Source organism: Lycorma delicatula, chromosome 2 (assembly GCF_047948215.1).
Source record: "Lycorma delicatula isolate Av1 chromosome 2, ASM4794821v1, whole genome shotgun sequence".
Classification (NCBI taxonomy): domain Eukaryota; kingdom Metazoa; phylum Arthropoda; class Insecta; order Hemiptera; family Fulgoridae; genus Lycorma; species Lycorma delicatula.
This window is the reverse complement of record NC_134456.1, coordinates 228,170,553-228,191,321: the sequence shown is the minus strand read 5'-3', so window position 1 is coordinate 228,191,321 and position 20,769 is coordinate 228,170,553. Positions and strand designations below refer to the sequence as shown.

Below are 20,769 nucleotides of genomic sequence, written 5' to 3'. Positions count from 1 at the left end.
TTCTTACAACTTAAAATCTTATTAAAAACATTTTAATTTTGTCCAAACGTACTTTTTGACACAAATTTTTTTAACTTTACAACAATTTTCTTGGAAAATATTGAAGGTGCAGTTATGGAAATCATTTTATTAATTTTTTGTGTAATATAATTTTGTTTAAGAACTTGTGTTCGTAGTGCTTAGTATTTTCCCATATTTGATGTTTAGCGTATAAACCTGAGCAAAATCTTTTACTAGTCGAAACAAAGTATTTCCAGACCTCTGCTTGTTTGAACGTTTTTCATTATTTTAATGAGAGGAATGTGCTTAAGAAGTATGGCAGAAACCTCCTGAAACATTCTATAAGTTTTTCTTCTAGAATACTATACATACAATAAGTGCTGGATGGTGACCATAAGTGCAATATCTAGAGGTGTTGAACAATTTTTAGTTTCATTATTCGTAAACAACTGTAAAGTAGTAAAATTAAAAGTAAACTTCTCTTCAAGTATTAAGTAACTTCAACAGAAATATTTCAAATAATTTAGGTGGTAAAGATTGTGCACTATTTGAAAAGATTACATCAGAACAATCGCAAGGAGACAGTAATGCAAGATTGTCTTCAATAACAGATTAAGAGTTTTAATTGGTCCAAAGGTGTTACCTAAATATTAATGAAAATTAACTTAGAAACTGTAAATTACATTAGTTTTCTACTGTTATAGTTTTTTAATTTTCTTTTGATCTTTGAAATTTCAAAGTTTCATAAGTAAATTTTAAAATATTTTTTTATAAAAAGTTTTTAGTGCAGTATGTTTAACATTACTAGATTTTTCTACTAGTTCTCATTTCACCATACTTCCAGTATAACATTTTTTTTTTCAGTAAAATATTCTGGTAAAATACAGGTGCTTGTTATACTTGCAACCATATTATGAGTATATTGTATGCATATATAATGTTGGTCCATATAATGCTGCCCTGAATTCAAAGTGAAATTATAAAAAGGTCAAGTTTATCTCAAAGAAATTTTACCTTACCATTTCAATTACAACTTTTAGTCACTTTAAAATGGGGATTTTTCTCCTACTGATGATATAACCACAATACAATGTTATCTTGTTTTAAAAAGTTTCACATTAATGTTGTAATTACAATTTACCGGTTGTTTTGATAAAGGATTTTTTGCATTATTATTTCATTCTGAAATGGTTATTCAGACTATTGCAGTTACACATGTTTATTTCATCCCACCTCTAGTTTCCTTAATATCTAATACTACTTGCTACTTTCCCTTAACAGATAATTTAGTGATAGCAGTGAATATTTAAAATACATACTATAATAATGAAAAGTTGCCAAATAAAACAAAAATCATGTTACAAGGGTTGTTCAATAATTAGAGACTAAGTCAACAACAAAAAAATTATTTTAATAGAATAAACAGAATCCAATCTGTCAGAGTACTTTTGACATAGAAAATATCAGCTCCACTTGAAATGTGTACCATAGAAGAATATTATGCTGTGATAAAGTACAAAAACTGACCAAACTTCACTCTTGGATGTTAAAACAGTTTGGTAAAAGTTGTATTGACTATGAAAATTTTTATATGTGGATCAAGAAGTATAAATTGAGCAGAACAATTGTCACAGATTTTCATTCTAGCAGATGACTGGTATTTTGTAAAATTGCATTAATGATCTTAGTTGAAAGGACAGACGTATAAAAATTTGGAAAATTGCTGAAATTTATAGTTCAAGTATCATTATTGTTTATTCCATTATCCATAATAAACTAAATTACTACAAAACATGTTCAATGTGAGTTCTAAGACAGTTGACCCAGAAGCACAAAGACACTTGATGAGAGTGATTTTTTTGTGAAAGGTATTGTTTCTTTAAATCGTGTAATATCTTGTAATGAAACTTATAATTTTGTGCTGGAATTCAGAAGTCAAAAGTGCATAATTACAACATTCAAGTTAGCCTACCAGGAAAAAGTTCAAAAAATATGCATAAGACAGTAAAATGTTTTGGGACTAGAAAGGCCCAATTTATTGCAGTTGTTTGAAAGAATCAACACTGAATATTATTGTGATTTGTTAGAAAATAAAGTAAATCCTGCAGTAAGGATTCTTTTTCAAATTTTTACAGCCACCATACTATTTAAAAGACACTAGAAGCTATTTAATAATTGGGTCAGGTAGTTTTGCCATATCTACTTAACAGTCCCATCTCACACCATCAGATTTTTTTTTTTGGCAATAATGTGGAGGTCAGCAGTGCAGTATAACAATGGCTCAGACACCAAGGTTAATAATTCTTATTCTGAATGAAGATAATGACAGAAAATATCAGCTCCACTCGAAATGTGTACCATGGTATACGTGGTACCATGATACATATATTTATGCTACTCAAATAAGAAAGCTCACAGAAAGATAAAACAAGTGCCCTAAATGTATGTTGAAAAGCATTAGTTGTTTTACATTGAATAAACAATTTTTCTTAAGTCATTTATCTCTTTAATTATATTGAACAACTGTCATACATACAGTTTGAAAGAATAATAATTTTATAAAATAAAAAATAAATTTGAATTTTGATTAATCAAAACTTATGAAACTCTTTATCCCAGTTCTATTTCTGTGGGTACTTTTCCTTTGGAATTGAAAAAACTTTCAAAATATTATTTGATGAAGCCCTGTAGCAATTTTTTGTAGAGTAAATCCTGGTATCAAAGAAATCATATGGTTATTTTCTTCTTATTATTATTGTGTTTAATTTAGCTTTTCCTTTGAAGCACTTGCATTCACATAACTTAAATTGGGTTTTTCCTTATATTTTAAAATAAAAGTAACATTATTTATTTTTTGTTGTAATATGTGTTTGTATTGAAAATTGGGTAATTTTGTGTTATGGTTATATTTTTTTAATTACTGCTTGGAATTTAATTTACTATATAAAAAAACTGGTTTTCATTGACAGATATATTTACTGAATATAAATAAATTCATTATAAGATTATTATAATAATATTTTTTAGCTAAAGAAACATTAAGCTTGTCAAAGCACATTATAGCGGGTAGGTTTGAAATGTCAGCTTACAGAATGTTTTGTTCTATAAGATTACAGGAAGATTTATTTCCTGAAGATTTTTTTCATAATTAGTTATTTTTTATTAAATGTCTTCAAGAAATTTTAAAATAAAAATAAAGTAACTCAGATCACATGTGTATTACATGTAATGAAATGATTGTTTAATTTTCAGTTGAAGGAACAAGTAGCAGGCGGCCTAGTTAGGGAAATACAGGATAAGAGGTATATACAAAGCAAACGTTTTTGGTTTTTTTTTAATGACAGTAAATGGGTTTAACTTAGTATCTTAACACATACCATTGACAGTGAAATCCTGCATGTGGGACATTTTTCTAATCATTTCTATTTCTTAATATTTCTATTCTCTATTGGTCATTTGTAGATTTATCTATTTATTTCATTTTTTTTTAGTCATAAAATAATTTTTAATTTCTGTCATATAGTTGTTAATTGAAATCTGTGATGAAAAAGTATTAGTAGATCACTAATTTTAATGAGTGACTAGTGTTTAATAAAAATAAATGTTTTTTAATTAAAAATGTAAAATTGTGTGATATTTGGAATATCACATATGAAAATCAAACTATAAAAGTGTCCACAGTTACTTCATAATTTCTTTCATTTTTATTGTTTTTGATTTATTAATATAAATAACACAAAGTCCTCTGGAGACAAACCGATGGTCTATACACTTGAATTGTTTTAGTGTTGTCAGATGTATTGCTCCACTAATAACAGATGATAAAGATCTCATATTTAATGGAATGTTGTATTGTTGGTTTCCTGTAAATCTACGATTATTTTTGAGAATTCCCATTTTTCAGTTAGGATTTCAGTTTTGGTCTTAAAAACTTTATGAGGTATTTAGTAGAAGTTATTTGAAAGTCTAAAAATGTTTTTTTAAATCGTAAAAATTCCTTTGATTAGTATCTTCAGCAAAAATTAAATCATCTATACATTTTTTAATAAATGTTTATAATAATGTATTTAATTTCAATAATTAAAGTTAATGCATTTCTAAAATATTCAATATAATACTCTGTACCATTAATCTTAACTATTAACTAAAGATATGAAAATAAAACATAACGTACTGAATCCAGTTATCTTTACTGTTTTCTCTGTTAATTTATTACAATTAAAACATTAGCTTGAACTTACAACTACATTTTGTATGCTATTTATGAAAAATAAATTTAAACTTTATTTATGGATATAATTCTGTGCAGAAATTTTAATTAGTGTTTACAATACAAATTTTCTTTTTTTAAATTAAATTATTATTTATTATTCATAAAAATATTTGTAAATATTATTAACTGTGATATTTGATATGCATCGAAAAATGCTTTGCAAGCTTTCATTATGAAATAGTGGTTAAAGGGTGATTTTAAAAGCTTACATGAAACTGAACTGCACCTCCAAAGGTCTTTTAATCTGGCAAGCCTTAACCTAATCCTTTATTTATATTTTTCAACGTTTTTTTATTTTTTTATGTACAAAATTATTTAATATTATATTTATTGATTCTAAACTTTTATTACTATTAAAAGTTGTTCTGAAAGTTGTTAGCCCTAGAAGATGTACTATTATAGAATCATAGAAGCATGTGTAGATACATCAGAAAAGCTCATTGGTGTTGTGCATTTAACTTTGTGCTGATTTTTTGCTGAAATTGTGTTTGCATATTATATTTATACCCTGGAAGTGAATCGTACTTCAATATTTATTGATTAATTTAATGAGAATTAACTTTTTTTTTGTAAGTGAATTTTCGCATAACTTCAGGAGTAGTTTTTCTTCTGAAGTTAAATTTTGATAACTACGTATTTTGTAAGTTCAATTGTACAGCTAACACTGATAACCTACAAACTAAATTATATTTTGTTAGTATTTCATTTAAATAAAGCAGTAGCATTTATTACAGGAGTGTGTAAACAACTTCATATTTAATTAGACAGTTTTTCAAAATAAGTAAGTAAATTTAAACAAAAAATATACAAAAATTATAAGAGTAATAATAATAATAATAATATTAGAATTGTTTATTTGGCAAGTTTTGAAAGTAAACTTTTGAAGAAGAGAAACGTTTTAAGATTTTTCCCTCTGTTCTTAGAATGGCAGATAAAAAATGTTTTTGAGACACAATAAAACAACCTACAATTATTTCAGTGAGGAAATTTAGATAAATAGTGGCATTATCTTGATCAAATATATTTTTACAGAAATTCTTTTTTTCTTAGTGAATTTAAATTAAACTTTCATGAACAGGAGATACTTCATACCATTTAATCCAGTTCTACAGGGTTGTGTTATTTTCTGTTTGAGTATTAAATTAAAATGAATTGACATTTTTTATTTATTGTGTTTTTATTTTATTTTTATTTTTTTTTTTTTTTACAAAAGGTAACTCATAAGAGGTTTATAATAATATTTTTTTTTAAATCTTTCTCCTAGTAAATAAAAAAACTTTTTTTAATGAAAGTAATTAAAAGTTATTATTTAAGAATAATGAAAAATATATTTTATTAACATTTTTTAAAGAACTTACCTCTTTTTAAAAAAAAAAAATCATTGTTATAATTAATTCTGAATTGGAAAGATAATTTTCACTGTCTAATAAATGTTTTCATTGCCTTTTTGAGAAAAATGTATAATAATGGATAGGTTTCATCAAATTAATCATACAGAATGTAAATATATAAATCTAAAAAAATTACAATGCAATTGTAAACCATATGGTAAGTGTCTCACAGATATCATTTCTTCTGCTCAAAAAACAAAAAGTCTGTAATACAAATAAAACTGTTTTTAACAAAATGATACTGATATCAAAAAAGGTACCTCACTACATTTCTATTATCAAAATCTGTTATTAATTTAGAATTTTCTTTAAAAAAAAATGCATATTAAATATATGTAGTAGACAATAGAAATAATAGATAATAAACAATGTTTAAGCATTCCTTATAGTAAGCAAAAAAAGAAATATTTGTTACAAAACTTACCAGTCCAATTTCATTTATATGTAATACATATCGCATTTACAGAAATAATTCAATTTTTAAGATTATTTGTTGTTTAATAAATTAAATCTGGCCAGTAAGAGTTTTGTAACAAATTTTTATTTTTATTTTTTTTGCTTATATGGAATGCTTAAACATTGTTTATTATTGTATATCTATTATCTGACATATATTTAACATGTATATATTTTTTTTAAGAGTATTTTAAATTAATAACAGATTTTGATGATAGAAATGTAGTGTCTTACCTTTTTTAAATATCAGTATTGTTTTGTTAAAAACAGTTTTCTTTGTATTACAGAATTTTTTTTTTTTTTTGAGCAGAAGAAATGATATCTATGAGATTCTTACCATAGGTTTACAATTTCATTGTAATTTTTTTTATATCACTGTGTTTTGTTAGATTCTTTTTTTTTATGAATTACTGATTGCTATCTTATATTATTAAAATTTATTTATTGCCTTAGAACAAACAAATTGAATTTCATGGACAATTTTTTTTTGTTGATAGTTATATCATTCACTTCATACTATATTTTATCTTTTTTAATAAAACTAGTATAATGACTTTTACGAGTCGAAAATCTGTTATATAATATTGCACTTATTACTTAGTAAGTGTAACCCTTGATTTTACCAATCAAATTTATTTCTGTTTTATTTATTCCTTTTTTAATAAAACTAGTATAATCTCTTGTAAACTAATACTTCTATTTTTTTTTTTTTTTTTTTTTAAGAACTGATGGGAATTAAAGAACTTCTTTCGTCTTCAGTACTTTCATTTACATAACAGCATTTACTATTAAAACAAGCTGTAGTATATTTTCTTTTAAATTTTATTATTTCAAGTACATTATCAAGTTTTTGTGTAAGACCTAGTACTATCAAGTACTGCTTTCTAGCGGCACGATCCATTATGTTCATTAAAAAAATGAATAAAATGATATTCAAGTCCTGCGATTCATCAAATGGAAAATAAACATTGTCTAACAAAATTCAAGGTATTTTTTGAAAGTATTCTTTATTACTAATCTAATTGAACTGAAATATAATATTGTCACAGTTATTTTAATTTTTCTTACCATTTTCATTTCACTGTTAGGTTAGGTCATGTTTAAAACTGTAAACGTAGTTCATTGAATTCGTCGCCTCTTACCGATGAAGTTCTAAAGAACTCCATGATTGTCATATAAATGAACAATAAAGTGTGTGTGTTTTACCGACTAATTAACATGTGCTGTAATAAAATAGTTTAGTCACATTATTTCTTCTTTACATTTTAAATCTATTAACAAAAAAAATGTATTATCTGTAACAGATTTGAATTATAGTTTTTACGGTTCATTACGTAAAAGTAGTTGCATAATTTTTCAAAGAATTCTGTTATATATCATTTGAATTATTTTGTGACATTTGGCTTCAGTATTTGGCACTATCCTAAATTGTAAAAATCCATTTAAAATCATTATGAATTGAATTCATTAGTGTAGACTCAATCAAGAACCATATCTGTCAAAGTAGCAAATGAGTTAAGGAAAAAAAGGTAGTATTCTTTATAATATGAACAGTAGATGTGCTCATTTCATAAAAATCTTAATTTGTCCATGACCATCACCATTGAAGGTCATGGTGTCAACAGCAGGTGTCAGTGACACCTGCTGTTTTACATTGCAGTTCTGGGCTAAGTTTTTTTTTTTTATGTAATCAGAAAGACATGTATTTAGTATGCGGTGTAAAATTATATTGTGTTTAACATATGTCTGCATACACTATTAAAGTAGTTAGTATGCATTTCTATGCATGTGTAGAATATGTGTTTCACTTATTCAAAAAATTAAGTTATGTATATATTATGTTAAAATATTTATTTTTTAGAATAATTTTATAGTTTTATTAAAACAAGTTAATTTGCTTATTTAGAAACTATCATAACATCGTGAAATTAGTAATTCAATAAATTTTTGCTACTTAATACTGACACGAGTTATATTTTCCATTGACCGTACTTTTACTTTTCTTTCTTCTCTCTTAGATGTCTTGAATAACCATGGGAAAAATTTGTTGACTTTTATTATCAATGATAAGCATTATTCTTATGGGAAGTAAGGTTTTTGTCATTATTAAACAAATAAAAATGCATAGTTAACGGAATAAAAAATAAGTAAATACTAAGAAAAGATATGTTTCTTTGTAATTTAATTTATAATATATCTAATAAAAACTGTTTTCCTCAAATTAATGGTTCTTGCTGCGTAAACAATTAATATTAATACATAAATTAATTTAATTACTTATTATAATTAAATAATATGTAAATTTATTAGCATGAAAACCCTGTAGGTGAACTGCTTAAATTATTATTATTCTTATTAGTATTACAATCATAAATTTAGATATACTAGTTATAAATGGTAATAGATGTTTATATTTGTCAACTCGGCATGATTTCCATCAAATTGAAGTTAGATTATTCTAAAAATTTAATTTATTTCATTAATTAATTTTTTTTTTATATGATGTAGATAAAGTATTTTTATATTTCTCAACTCAATGTTAATCATCATTGTGCTAAAGAGTTTGGTCAGGTGCATAAAAAAAGTACTGTATTTCCCCAGTTCTCGTGGGACCAAAATTACTAGTCTTCAAATAAATACTACGGTGGTCGGTGGTCCATCTGAAAAAACCACTAGTAAGTCTTGTGAAAAGGCCTTAATCAGCGTTGTCTTACAAGGATAGCAATCCTGTAGAAGATAACTTAAATTGTGATGCATCTTATTTACTATGCAAAAATATTAGATTCATAATTCTGTGAAATAATAAGAAGACCCTTTATAAGGTCTCCGCTATTCCTGATCAATGAAGCAGTAACAGAATCAAGTGGTTTACCAAAGAACATCAAGAAATTAAAATATGAATCGATACTAATCAAAACATTTAATGATGAGCAAGGTTGATCTCTCTTACGTCTTGCCAACATGGATAGTATAAATATGTCACAAAATCTTAAATACCAGCCGTGGAGTAATATTTTGCAGCAAACTACTACAGATTGATGTTACTGAAATAGCAGATGAGCTTCATCCCCAAGGTATTAAACAGGTGAATGAAGCGAATAATAAACTGTCAGAACAGAATGGAAAACCTTCCCTTTTATTATTAACATTCAGCCTTCCTGTACCATCGAAGAAAATAAAGTAGGTTACTTGTCAGTTCAAGTATAACTTTTCATCCATAACCCACAGTGATGTTTCCACTGTCAAGGGTATGCCCGTATTACATCTTGCTCAAAACTGAAATATGTGCTCAGTGTGCTAAAGAAGGTTCCAATGACACTTAACTGTCAAGAGGATAGAAGCATTGCAGTGGATCATATTCAGCTCATTCCTGAAATTGCCCAACTTTTAAAGAAGAAAAGGCAGTTCTAAAAATTTGTACTGAATAGAAGCTATCTTTTCAAACTGCACGAAGAGAACATAAAAAGACGCTGAACTCTTGTAACCGGTTAAACCAGACATCTATCTCTTTTGCCGCTGCTACATTAAGATAAGCCCCCCCTGTAAATGCAGGTAATCAACAGTGTGAATCCTGCAGCAAGTTAAGAAAGCTTGTTCGATGATATCTTATCACGTTGCTTCACTCACAGCCACTATTTTGGAGCTAAGATAAACAAGAAGTCAGTAGTTGCAGTTAGTGAAACCGACATTAGTGGGATCTCTCTGAAAGTTAACTTTCCCCAGAGTTTTACATTTGCAGGCAGGAGTAAATACAGCCGGCAGTAATCCATCTAATAAGCTCCCTGTTAAGGGAGCCCACACAATCACCCTCTCTGGATTGTTGTCTGCAACTTCCTATTTTTTCAAAATTTCCCCTCAGTCATCTCATATGCTGGAGGATACAGTAGGAACCACCCAATCCCAGGGCATCGGAGTGTATTAAAATTAAAGATTCTAAAAAGAAAAACTGGTTCACCTACAATTAATTTATGTCTGTATTTCTATAGCTATAGTTATCTTTATTTATGAACGTTATCCAGTGGAATGTTTGAGGTCTTCGGTCCCATTAAGATGTTAGAGTATTGACGTGCACAAAAGAATCTTTAATAACGTACTTCCAAGAAACACACCTTCTGCAACAAGAAGTAATACTCAGGAATATTTCTATTTCTATGAGAGATGAGTGTCTTGCAGGCAGTAGAAAGAGTGATGGAGTTGCTATCTTCATGTGGTATGAGGTGTCAGCTGCAGGGATACCACTAGCTACACTCATTCCTGCTGTCACTAAATAAGTCTCTGTCCCCTTCAAATTACATATCGGCAATTTGTATCCCTCACTGAACTCCAAGTTCAATGCGCTGGATATGTCAAATTTCCTCCACAAATTCCATCGCCATCATTAATAGCAGGAAACTTTTAATGCCCACCATATTTCATGGGGCTCATCAGCCTGCTCTTCTCAAGGAAGTATACAACAAAGTGAACAAGACCTCTTATCTGCTGAATAAAGGATCATGCACATCTATGTCCCTCTGTGCCTTGATAGAATGATGATTGCCAAAATGCAATTAGGAAATGACAGCAGGCACTGTGTAAATTTAACCTATGAATGAACATCTGAAATTGAACTGTAAGTCTAGTGCAGTATGTCATCAGGTATTCTTAGACTCTAGGAGAAAGTCGTGGACGAATTATGTAGACACCATCACGTACACTACTCCCACGTTTAGTGTTTGGAAGAAGCTTAGTGCAATTTGCATATCACAGAACAATCTGTTCTTGTACTTATTCACATTGGAGAACTTTTTACATAATTTTCTGCAGTTGCAATTAACTTGGCAGATTGTTTCTGTGGTGTCTCGTAATTCATCATATACTAATGAATTTCAGAGGTAAAAGATACTGATGGAAATAGTATTATTAAACATTAGTGATTTCATCAGTGAATTAAATGCTCCCTTTACATTAATGAGTACTAGAAAATTAATGAGTAGTAGCATGTACTACAAAATTCATGTAACACTTTCCCTGAACCTGACAATATTCACCTCAGTGTGCTCTCACACTTTCCCAATTCAGCACCACAATAATATGTATTGTGTATTAATAAAGGTTTGTTCTCCTCATTTGTCTTTCAACCTGTCTGGTCAGAAGCCATTTTACCAGTACTTAAAGCTCAAAGAGAAAACAATATCCCTCAGGCTACCATCCTATCTCCTTGACAAGCACTTTATGCAGAGTGACGGAGAAAATGGTGAACCGCAGGATGTTACTTAGGGAAACATGCCTTTTTATCTCCAGTGTAGTTTCCGCCAAAGACAATTTTCCATTGACCATCTAGAGTCACTAGAAACAGCTATTCAAAACATTTTCCTACTCCACCAGCCCCTCATTGTGATGCCTGGTGATGTAGTATTCTAAATACCCTTAAAGAATGGATAGTCAAGGGAAATGACCGAACTTACTGTATTCATGTTGGATATTCTTTGTCAGGTAGCGTCACCTTGGAGTATGGAGTACCTCAGAGAAGTGTATTAAATATCACCTTGTTTGCTACAGCCATCAACAGTATTATTAAATGTCTGCAGAGACCTGTTTCATGTTCTTATTTGTTGATGATTTTGCTATATATATCACATCCTGTTCAACAGCCACAGTTGAGAGACTACTGCAGAATATATTATCTCGTCATGAAGCTTGGTCCAGGCTTTACTTTTTCACCTGAAAGATCAAAATGTGTAATCTTCTCTCACCTGCAACACCTGTTTATTTCACAATTCTTTCTCAACGGAGAGTTAGTTGCTATTTCTCTTGATGTTAAATTTTTATTAGGATAGATGAGACCAGCTTCTAGCATCTTACTCTGTTCATTTTAAAGGACAACTGAATCGCCTGGTTTTTAACGCAGTCAGTTCAAATCCTCATTTACAAAGGTATGAGGATCATCCAAATTATACAGCACCTGTGAGTGTTCATACGCGGTGTTTACTGCACCTTTTAAATTTTGACACATATTTTTCCTAACTTATCCCTGTTCATATCCTCCATGGAGAATCAACCCCATACATTTTAATTTTGACCACATACGTGTGGCACAAGGAACAGGAAATCTTTAAGTCTCACAAGTAAAAAAAAAAATGAATTTACATATTTTATTGTTAACAAAAAGCAAATTACATTCCATTAAGTGTCCCAACAAAAGATTTCAATTTCTAAAAACAATGTTCATGAGATGATGGCCACTTGAACATATGCATTCCTTGAAGCAAGTACTTAGATTTAGCATGGCATTTTGAAACACTTCCATGGGAATTGTAGTGATTTATTCTCAAATACTCAATTTCAGTTCTGTATTTGTCGTTGGGCGATTGGTGTACACTTTACTTTTGAGGTGGTTTTTTTTGGGTTCATTGACTTCCTGATGGTTTTTTTATTATAGCCAAACCCATCTCAAAATTCTCAACCCATTTCTTGATGGCGTGGCAAGATGGAATGCGACCATAATGTCCTAAATTGTAATGGCATCAGAATTTCCATTGAGCAACACTCACATTGTCACCATTCTTGTAAACTGCCTTCACAGCAAATGCACATTTTGTATTGACCCACTGGTCCGTGATTACTAAAGGCAGGTAGTAATTGTGCACAGAAGAATTCCACTCCCACCTTCTGCCAGCTCCTCAGGGTTGCCACTATTACATTCAAAATTTCCAGTTTCCTTGTGCCATCCTGTATAATAAAAACGCAACTACTCTTGTTTTTCAGCAGATATTTTACCAATTTCTCTCCAAGACACACCCAGTATGATACTGTTGGATGTGCATTTGTTGTTAATGGCAGAACCTATATCTTTGGTCTACCAAGTATTATAAGTGTCTTCACTGCTGTAGTGTATGTAGTCAATAAGGCTTTGAATATCATTAACCCAAATAAGATCATATCCTTATGATTTGATAGCGACTCATAGAGTGCACGTCAAGCTTTAGAAAATTTGTGTTCTAGACTTCTTATCGTCACCAAAATGTGTATTGCAATCGCTGAGTTGAAGCATTGCAACACAAGTGAGTTTCTGCTGGCTCCATAGCCGCATGCGAATTTCAAGTAAAGAACATGCAGATTCTGCTGCTAGACGCATGTAGTCAACTGTCTTTCACCACTCGTTTTACTATTTCTGACTTTATTAATTGTGTAAAACACTCTTTGAGCAAAGTGGCAAGATGACACTGCTACAGTAGATAATAAATTCTGACACATCAAAGATACTGCATTGCCTTGGGACCCTTTATATAGAAAAATTTTCTGAGAGGAAGTGGTTCTCTGTAGACTGCAATTAGGATGTACCAGAGCTACTCAAGGGTATCTGATGTCAGCAGAAAATTCATCACTATGTGTACGATATGACTGCCACTTGATCTTGTGCCATATCCTTGTGGATTGCATATGTTATGCAGCCTTATGTCGTAAATTAAAATTACCAAGGAACTTCGCTGCATCATAGGCAATGATAAAAATGGTCGTGCATTGTTATTTCTATGAATTATCAATATAATTTAGAAAATTTAATGTTATTATTCCATGTATACCAACAATTAACTCTGAAGTAGTACCTTACAGTGGTTCCGGAGGCTAAACAGAAAAAGGAAATAAAAAAACAATAAACTTTTGATTTTATTTTTGTTATTCATGTTGTATATTTTATTCTAGTGGTAACATTTTTAATTTTTTTTTATTTTAGTTGTAATCTTATTATTATAATAGTTTTAATCTTTTTGTTATCCGAGAAAGGGCCCCTTTGCACTCCTCTTGAACTTCGTTAAATTTTATTTAGTATATTTTTTAAATTCTGTCCTGTTATTTTTAAAGTAAATCTTATTTTTAAGATTCCGACTGTGATATTAGTTTTAAATAAGTCTGTAGTGATAGCCAGCCTCCGTGGCGCGAGTGATAGCATCTCAGCCTTTCATCCGGAGGTCCCGTATTTGAATCCCGCTCAGGCATGGCTTTTTCACACACACTACAAATCATTCACCTCATCCTCTGAAGAATGCCTAACGGTGGATGTGGAGGTAAAAAAAAAGAAAGTCTTGTTCCGAATGATGATAATGCGAAAAAAACATTTTTGCAATATCGTCATGCGAAAATGACATTATCGTCATGCAAAAATGACATTATCGTCATTTTCGCATGAAAATGACATTACGCACGCATGAATACATGCATGCGTAATGCATGTATTCATTATACATGCATTGTCTGTTCTGTATTACCATGCACAAGTTTGAAACTTTTTTAATGAATTAATTAAAGATGTTTTCCTTTTTGTAAATTGATTATAACTATTTTGATGATAAATTATTCTTTAATAGGTGTTGGATTGGTAACCAGATTTCATGTTGATGTTTGCAAAGAAATTCCTTATGATAACTGTTAGTCAAAATATTGTGATTCATTATTTTTTTTTTTATAATCAATAATTAATGAAGATTTTTCTCCCATCTGCATCAGGGTATTCATTTACTAACGCAGAAGAAATCTCATTCTACATGAATGAGAGCGTGTTTTTAATTGTAATAGTATTCAGTGTCTGTATGCATTAACAGTTATCATTTGGTGTTAGTGAGGTGTGATTTCATACATATTTACTTATTGTATCGTTTAAATCAATCCTATATGCCATCCGTGGATGAAAATTTTAAGTTGTTACTTATGGATTCTGTGTTTGTATATACTGGTTTGTTTTTAACTGTTATAACCTTAATTTTAAATTTAATATCTGTAGTTTGGGTTTCTGCATGAGTGTTATTTTGTAAATAAACACCGACAGTTTTTAGTTGCGTTCGTTATTCATCTGTTAGAAAATGATAATTCAGATGATTTATTTGTTAATATGATTTTGCTAATGGTTTTTATTGTGAATGATATTTGTGTGTTGTTAAATTGAATTTTTCCATTTTTACTCTGGTGTTTCTAATTTTAATTGTTTCATTTTTTAGAATTGTTGTTATTTTTGGAATATTTATTAATATGAATAAGTTTGTATGAAATGCATGTATTAATGCCTTTCCATATGTGTTTGTGTGATCAAAGTTTTTTCATTTGTTATCTTTAAATTTTACATTATATACAAATATGTATATTACATCAATATTGAAAGAGCTCTATATCGTGAACAATTTGATTTTTACTGATTCAAAGTAGCGAAGAAGAATTAAAGAAATACTTTTAACATCTAGTCAGTAGCAGTGATGAGGTCAGTAGAGGCAACATAAAAATTGGCTTTATTTCTTTATCTATGGTGCATTAAAACAAATATAAAGGAATTTTCTATCTTGTATAAAAGTGAACCATGTGGACAATTAATTTATAAGGAGAATCAAATAATGATATATAATCTCAGATGGTTAAATGACTGTTATTCAATATTTGTGAAAATTTCCAATCATGCCATCAGAGCTTTTTTATAGTAAATATCAATTGTTATATATCTTCCTTATTTATCTACCTAAAAGTCAGTCTATCTAATAAGACAGTCTTTCTGTCTAATTGCTTGTGTATAACCGAGCAGTTATAGCAAGGTACTTGTAGAGGGGAGCAGATGTACAGCTATAAGAAGAGGGAAAAGTGCTTTGCTATAACGGCTCTGCTGTAAATTAGTTTTACTTATTATTTGGTATTTGTTTTTACTATGATGGAGTTGTCACAGCTCTTTATTATTACGTGGTCTACAAGAGTGATATTGTGAGCAGTATATTTCCTTGCACTGCTGTCAATTTTGTCTTCTTTCATAACAGATTTGATGTACAGTTTTTACAAAAAAATTTAGTATGCATTTACTTGTTCCTTTATTCGTTTATGAAAAAAAGATGCATTTCAAAAAATGGAGCAGCGATAACCGTTTAATTTTCTAATATTGTATAATATAAATGGCTAGCAGTTTATTTCAGTAAACTTGTTAAGATAATTTTACATGGGTAATTAGACATATTTCATTATATTTTTAATGAGTTTATATATATAGTTGAATTGAAGGACAGGTGAGTTAGAAGAGTAAGTAGGTGAAGTGTTAAATGAGCTTAGTAACTAAGCTTTCATTATTTTTTTATTAGTCAGGACATTTCTCTAATTTTCAAAAACCATTTAAGATTCTTATTTAAAAAATATTTTCAAATTCTGATTAAGCTGATAAACATAATTTTTGTTTCCTAACATGCAATACATGATTTTAATCTGTTTTTTATGCTGAAAACTAATATTAACTCAGAATCTTTCTATCACCCACCATTTTTGAAATTTTTTTTTAATTTTAATTAAAGGATTTTTTTTCATTTTTCAATGTATAGTTAGCATTTTAACCTCCTGTTTTGTATTTTATTAGCTCATTTTTATTGTTTAACTTTGTTAACATAATTTGTAAGCTATAAATAAATAATACTAGACAAAGAATTAAATCATATTATGACATCATATCTAATACTGAAGAGTGAGCCTTCATGGATAAGATTAATCAGGTCAAAACATGTAGCTGAAAACACAGGTGTATTGTTTGTATTAAGTACTGGATATAGGAATGAATTAACTTTGTTCATTCTGATTGCTGTCTTAAGTTTGTTAACAGTGCAGTGTCATAATGCCTCAAAATTGTGTAAATGTTGTGGATGCCTTTTGTTATGTATGTGGTGAGTTTACCATAAAATCTAATAGAAAAAACATTACAACTTTAATTAAAAAACATATCATTTGTACTTTCAGTGTAAAATTGGTGATCAAGATAAGATGTGGGCTCCTTACGTAGTATGCACTAATTGTTCTGTTTATTTAAGAGGATGTCTGAAAGGTACATGGAAGGCTTTGCCATTTGGTGTACCTAAGGTTTGGCGTGAACCAAAGGATCATGAAACCGATTATTACTTTTGTTTAACAAGTGTGTTTGAAATTTCTAAAAAATTTGAATGTACTGTAAAATATCCTTCATCGCAATCAAGCATCTACCTGACAGTGAAATTATTCCAATTCCTGAGCCACCTGTGAATGTATGTTTTGAAAGCAGCAATGAAGAATCAGGCAGTACTGAAGAAGACAGCAATGATTTTTATTTTGAGCTGTCTTCCAATAAGCCACATCATAAATCACAAGGTGAATTAAATGACTATGTTAGGGGTTTAAATTTATCAAAAAAAATCAAGCTGAATTTTAGGATCAAAGCTGCAATCTTAGAATTTACTTTACAAAAAAATACAAAAATTTCAGGCTTTTGAAGCCAACAAAAAGAACCTGCTCGGTTCTTTATTGATGAAAATGAGCTTATGAACTTTATTATTGAGCTTATGTTGCACTTAGGACAAGTTCATAAACCTGAGGACTGGTGCCTTTTCATAGATTCGTCCAAGTATAGTTTAAAAGCGGTTCTACTACACAACAGTAACAAATATCCTTTGATACCAACCGCTTATGGTATTAATTTGAAAGACACATATATGATAAAAGGCATTTTTGGAAAAATAAATTATAAAAAAACATAGCTGGAACATATGTGGTGATTTGAGTTATAGTTTTTCTTTAGGCTTGCAGTTAGGCTATACTAAGTACATGTATTCTCTTTGCGAGTGGGACATCCGAGCTAGGAATAAACATTATGTTATCAAATAGTAGAAGAAACGAGACAACTTAACTCCAAATGGGAAAAATATTATTCATGAGCCCCTTAGTTGAACCCAAAAAAATATTTTTACCCCCTCTCCATATCAAACTAGAACTAATGAAAACTTTTGTAAAAGCAATGAAGAAGGATAGTCCCAGATTTTTGTACATCAGGCAGAAATTTCCAAATGTAAGTGAAGGAATATTTGTTGGTCCTCAAATAAGAGAGTTGGTAAAAGATGATGTATTTAACTCGATGTTAAATAATGTAGAAAGTGCAGCTTGGGCTTCATTTAAATACGTTTGCAAAACTTTTCTCAGCAAACAAAAATCCGACAATTACCCATTATATTGTTAATTAGCTTCTTACTTCATATAGAGATATGGGATGTAATATATCTTTGAAAATTCATTTCTCCACTCACATCTGGATTTTTTCCTGGACAACCTCAGAGACGTAAGTGACAAACACGGTGAATGTTTCCACAAAGACATTTCGCTGATAAAAAGCCGTTATAAAGGGAAATGGAATACTAACATGCTAGCTGATTACTATTGGACATTAATTCAGGATATGCCTGACTATTTATAAAAGAAAAGCATCAGCGAAATCATTCTAACACAGGTATGATCCTGCAAAATGATAAATTTTACAGATTTTAACTACATTTTCCCTTAATTTTTTTTTAAAGTATAATTTATTTAAACTAAGGGTGATAGAAAAATTGTATTTACAAATTTGTATTGTACACAGAAAAGCAATTCAAGAAATGGTATCACAGTTAGAGAAACATAATTTTTTTTTTGTCTTAGTGTTATTTGTATTGGTCTGTATTTGTTTTATATTAGAATTCAGTATTTATCTAACCTTCTACAATATTTATAATAGTTCTGTTCCAGAAATGCTAAATAAAATTATACACAACTATACTTTTGTAATGACAAATAACTGAATTTATTTTATATAAATTAAGTTAATTTTTTGAATGCCAGCCACTTAATGGAAGTAGAAGTGAACCAAATCATTATAACATAGGTTTAAAAGCTGTTGTATTGAATTTAGTTGGGTTCAATATGTCATTGAGAATTAGAAAATGCTGGGTGTGTCCTTTCCTCCAATTTTTCTATAGTTTTGTCAATCAGTGACCCATAATATTTTATATTGTGTTGAATTCTATTTCTTTTCTTAAAATAATGTAGTTTTTTAATTGTCATAAAAATTTTGCATTGTATAATTCTGGTAGTTTTGGAAAAATTTGATAAATTTTTGACATTTAGGTTTTGCATACATACTTAACTTTTTATAACTGTTGTGTTTAAATTGTTCTATAAAAGGTTTAAGCTGTTGCACATTCATTTTGATTGAAGACATAAAAAAACTGCTATATAACACTTTTTTGTGGGGGCATTCTCATTTAAAGATTTTTTAAATTTCTTTTAATTTTTATATTTCTTTGGAAAAAATGAATTCAAATATATTTTTCAGGTCCCAAGTAGCCCCACTGAAGGAACAAAAGAGTAATGCCACACATAGTCGTCAAGGGCAGCTCAGACGGGATGCAGAGCATCGTCTTCGGGTTGAACCAGAACGAGTCAGTGGTAGCAAGGGGAAAATTGGCAGTTTGGGGCAACAGAGTGGGCCAGGATGGACAGCCCTTTAATAATCCACCATTTGAGGTGATAGAGCATTAGTGTTGTACATTAATTAATATCTTAGTGGTATAGATATTTCTGCTCTGGTTATTGTTTATTAGGAACAATAAAATTCATATTAGTATGGATTCCAGGGTAGTCAAGATTTGTTGGTTAAAATTAACTATTCTGGTCTATGAATTAAAAATTGTTACAGCTTCTTTTGTACAATCATCACTACACAGTATCAAAAAGAGGATTCCTCCTCAGCATCATATGACTCATTCATTTATAGAAATATATTTTAAATCAATTTAAGGCATTTACTTCTTTTTTTGTTACAGAATGATCTTCAAGTTTTAAAATTGATGAACTGCTTAAACAAAAATAAATAGTATACTTTACAAACATATTTTTTTAAGTTTTTTTTTTGTTCTACCATCATCAATAATAATTTTTACGTACAGTTGTTTCAGTATTTTATTTTGTTTATTAATATATGGAAATATTTCTGAATATTTACACCCTTGAAACATTAAAAACAAATATATTGTGAATAATCATTTAATTTCTGCTTTGATGGTTCATAAAAGTTAATGTTGAATTTATAGATTCAGCAAAAGAAAAGTGATAAATATGGTTTTAAAACATTATATTTTTGGAGGGGGAAATCCCTCACTGTTCCCTTAAGTGTACCTGAGAAGTAAACTTGAGATAACTACTGAAAGCAACTCAGGTTAAACAATATTGGTTGAAGTGAAACTGATGCATTCAGCACCTTCACTTTTCATTATATTTCTCCCTGTCATTCCAGATCTTGTGGAACTGTCAGATTGTAAGATTGCTAGATCAACAATCAGGTTTTATAATCCTTTTAGGATTTATTCACAAAAATGGTTTTAAAGGGTTATTGTATGTCCTTAATCTTGCCTATTGCCGTACAAATTAGTCTCCATTACCTAGTTCATGCCTCCAGTCACTGTCAACCTCTAATGACGTTTTGCAAAAATGAGGTGGTAAGCATGGAATTAATTGGTATTTTTAACTCTGTTTGACAAATTAAAAAGCTTACAGAATTAAACTGAAAAGCAATGCCTTTGAGATAAAAGTTGCCATATGTAACTGTGGAAATGGATTTTGATTTCAGTATGTTTCTTGCTAATGTGTAATCAAAATCATGATAAATATTTATTTTAATTATTAATGCAGCTTAATTAAAAAATGATAAACGTTTTATTCTAACATTCTTTCTTTTCAGGTGTTATCAGTGTTGGAGCAAGTTTTTGGTTACAGAGTTATATCGTCTACTAGTGGACCACATTCAATTGGTATTTGGACCCTGCACAAGCCGTTTTAAATTTATCTATTAATATATACATTTGTGTGTGTGTGTGTTGTTGA

General features: G+C 29.4%; 1 protein-coding gene across 6 annotated transcripts in view; it reads left to right on the top strand.

Moving 5' to 3' along the window:
* The window catches only part of LOC142319718 (uncharacterized), a 78,899-nt gene extending 58,134 nt beyond the window's left edge, over nucleotides 1-20,765 (top strand). For 5 of the 6 annotated variants that reach the window (XM_075357311.1, XM_075357312.1, XM_075357310.1 and 2 more), the window contains 3 exons: nucleotides 3,253-3,302; nucleotides 19,223-19,413; nucleotides 20,627-20,765. In XM_075357311.1, the coding sequence (XP_075213426.1) occupies nucleotides 3,253-3,302; nucleotides 19,223-19,397 (225 nt within the window). In that variant the 3' untranslated portion in view covers nucleotides 19,398-19,413; nucleotides 20,627-20,765. Of the gene's footprint in view, nucleotides 1-3,252; nucleotides 3,303-6,843; nucleotides 7,108-19,222; nucleotides 19,414-20,626 lie in introns of those variants that run through there. The other variant, XR_012755262.1, reaches the window with a different exon arrangement.
* The last annotated feature ends 4 nt before the right edge of the window (nucleotides 20,766-20,769 follow it).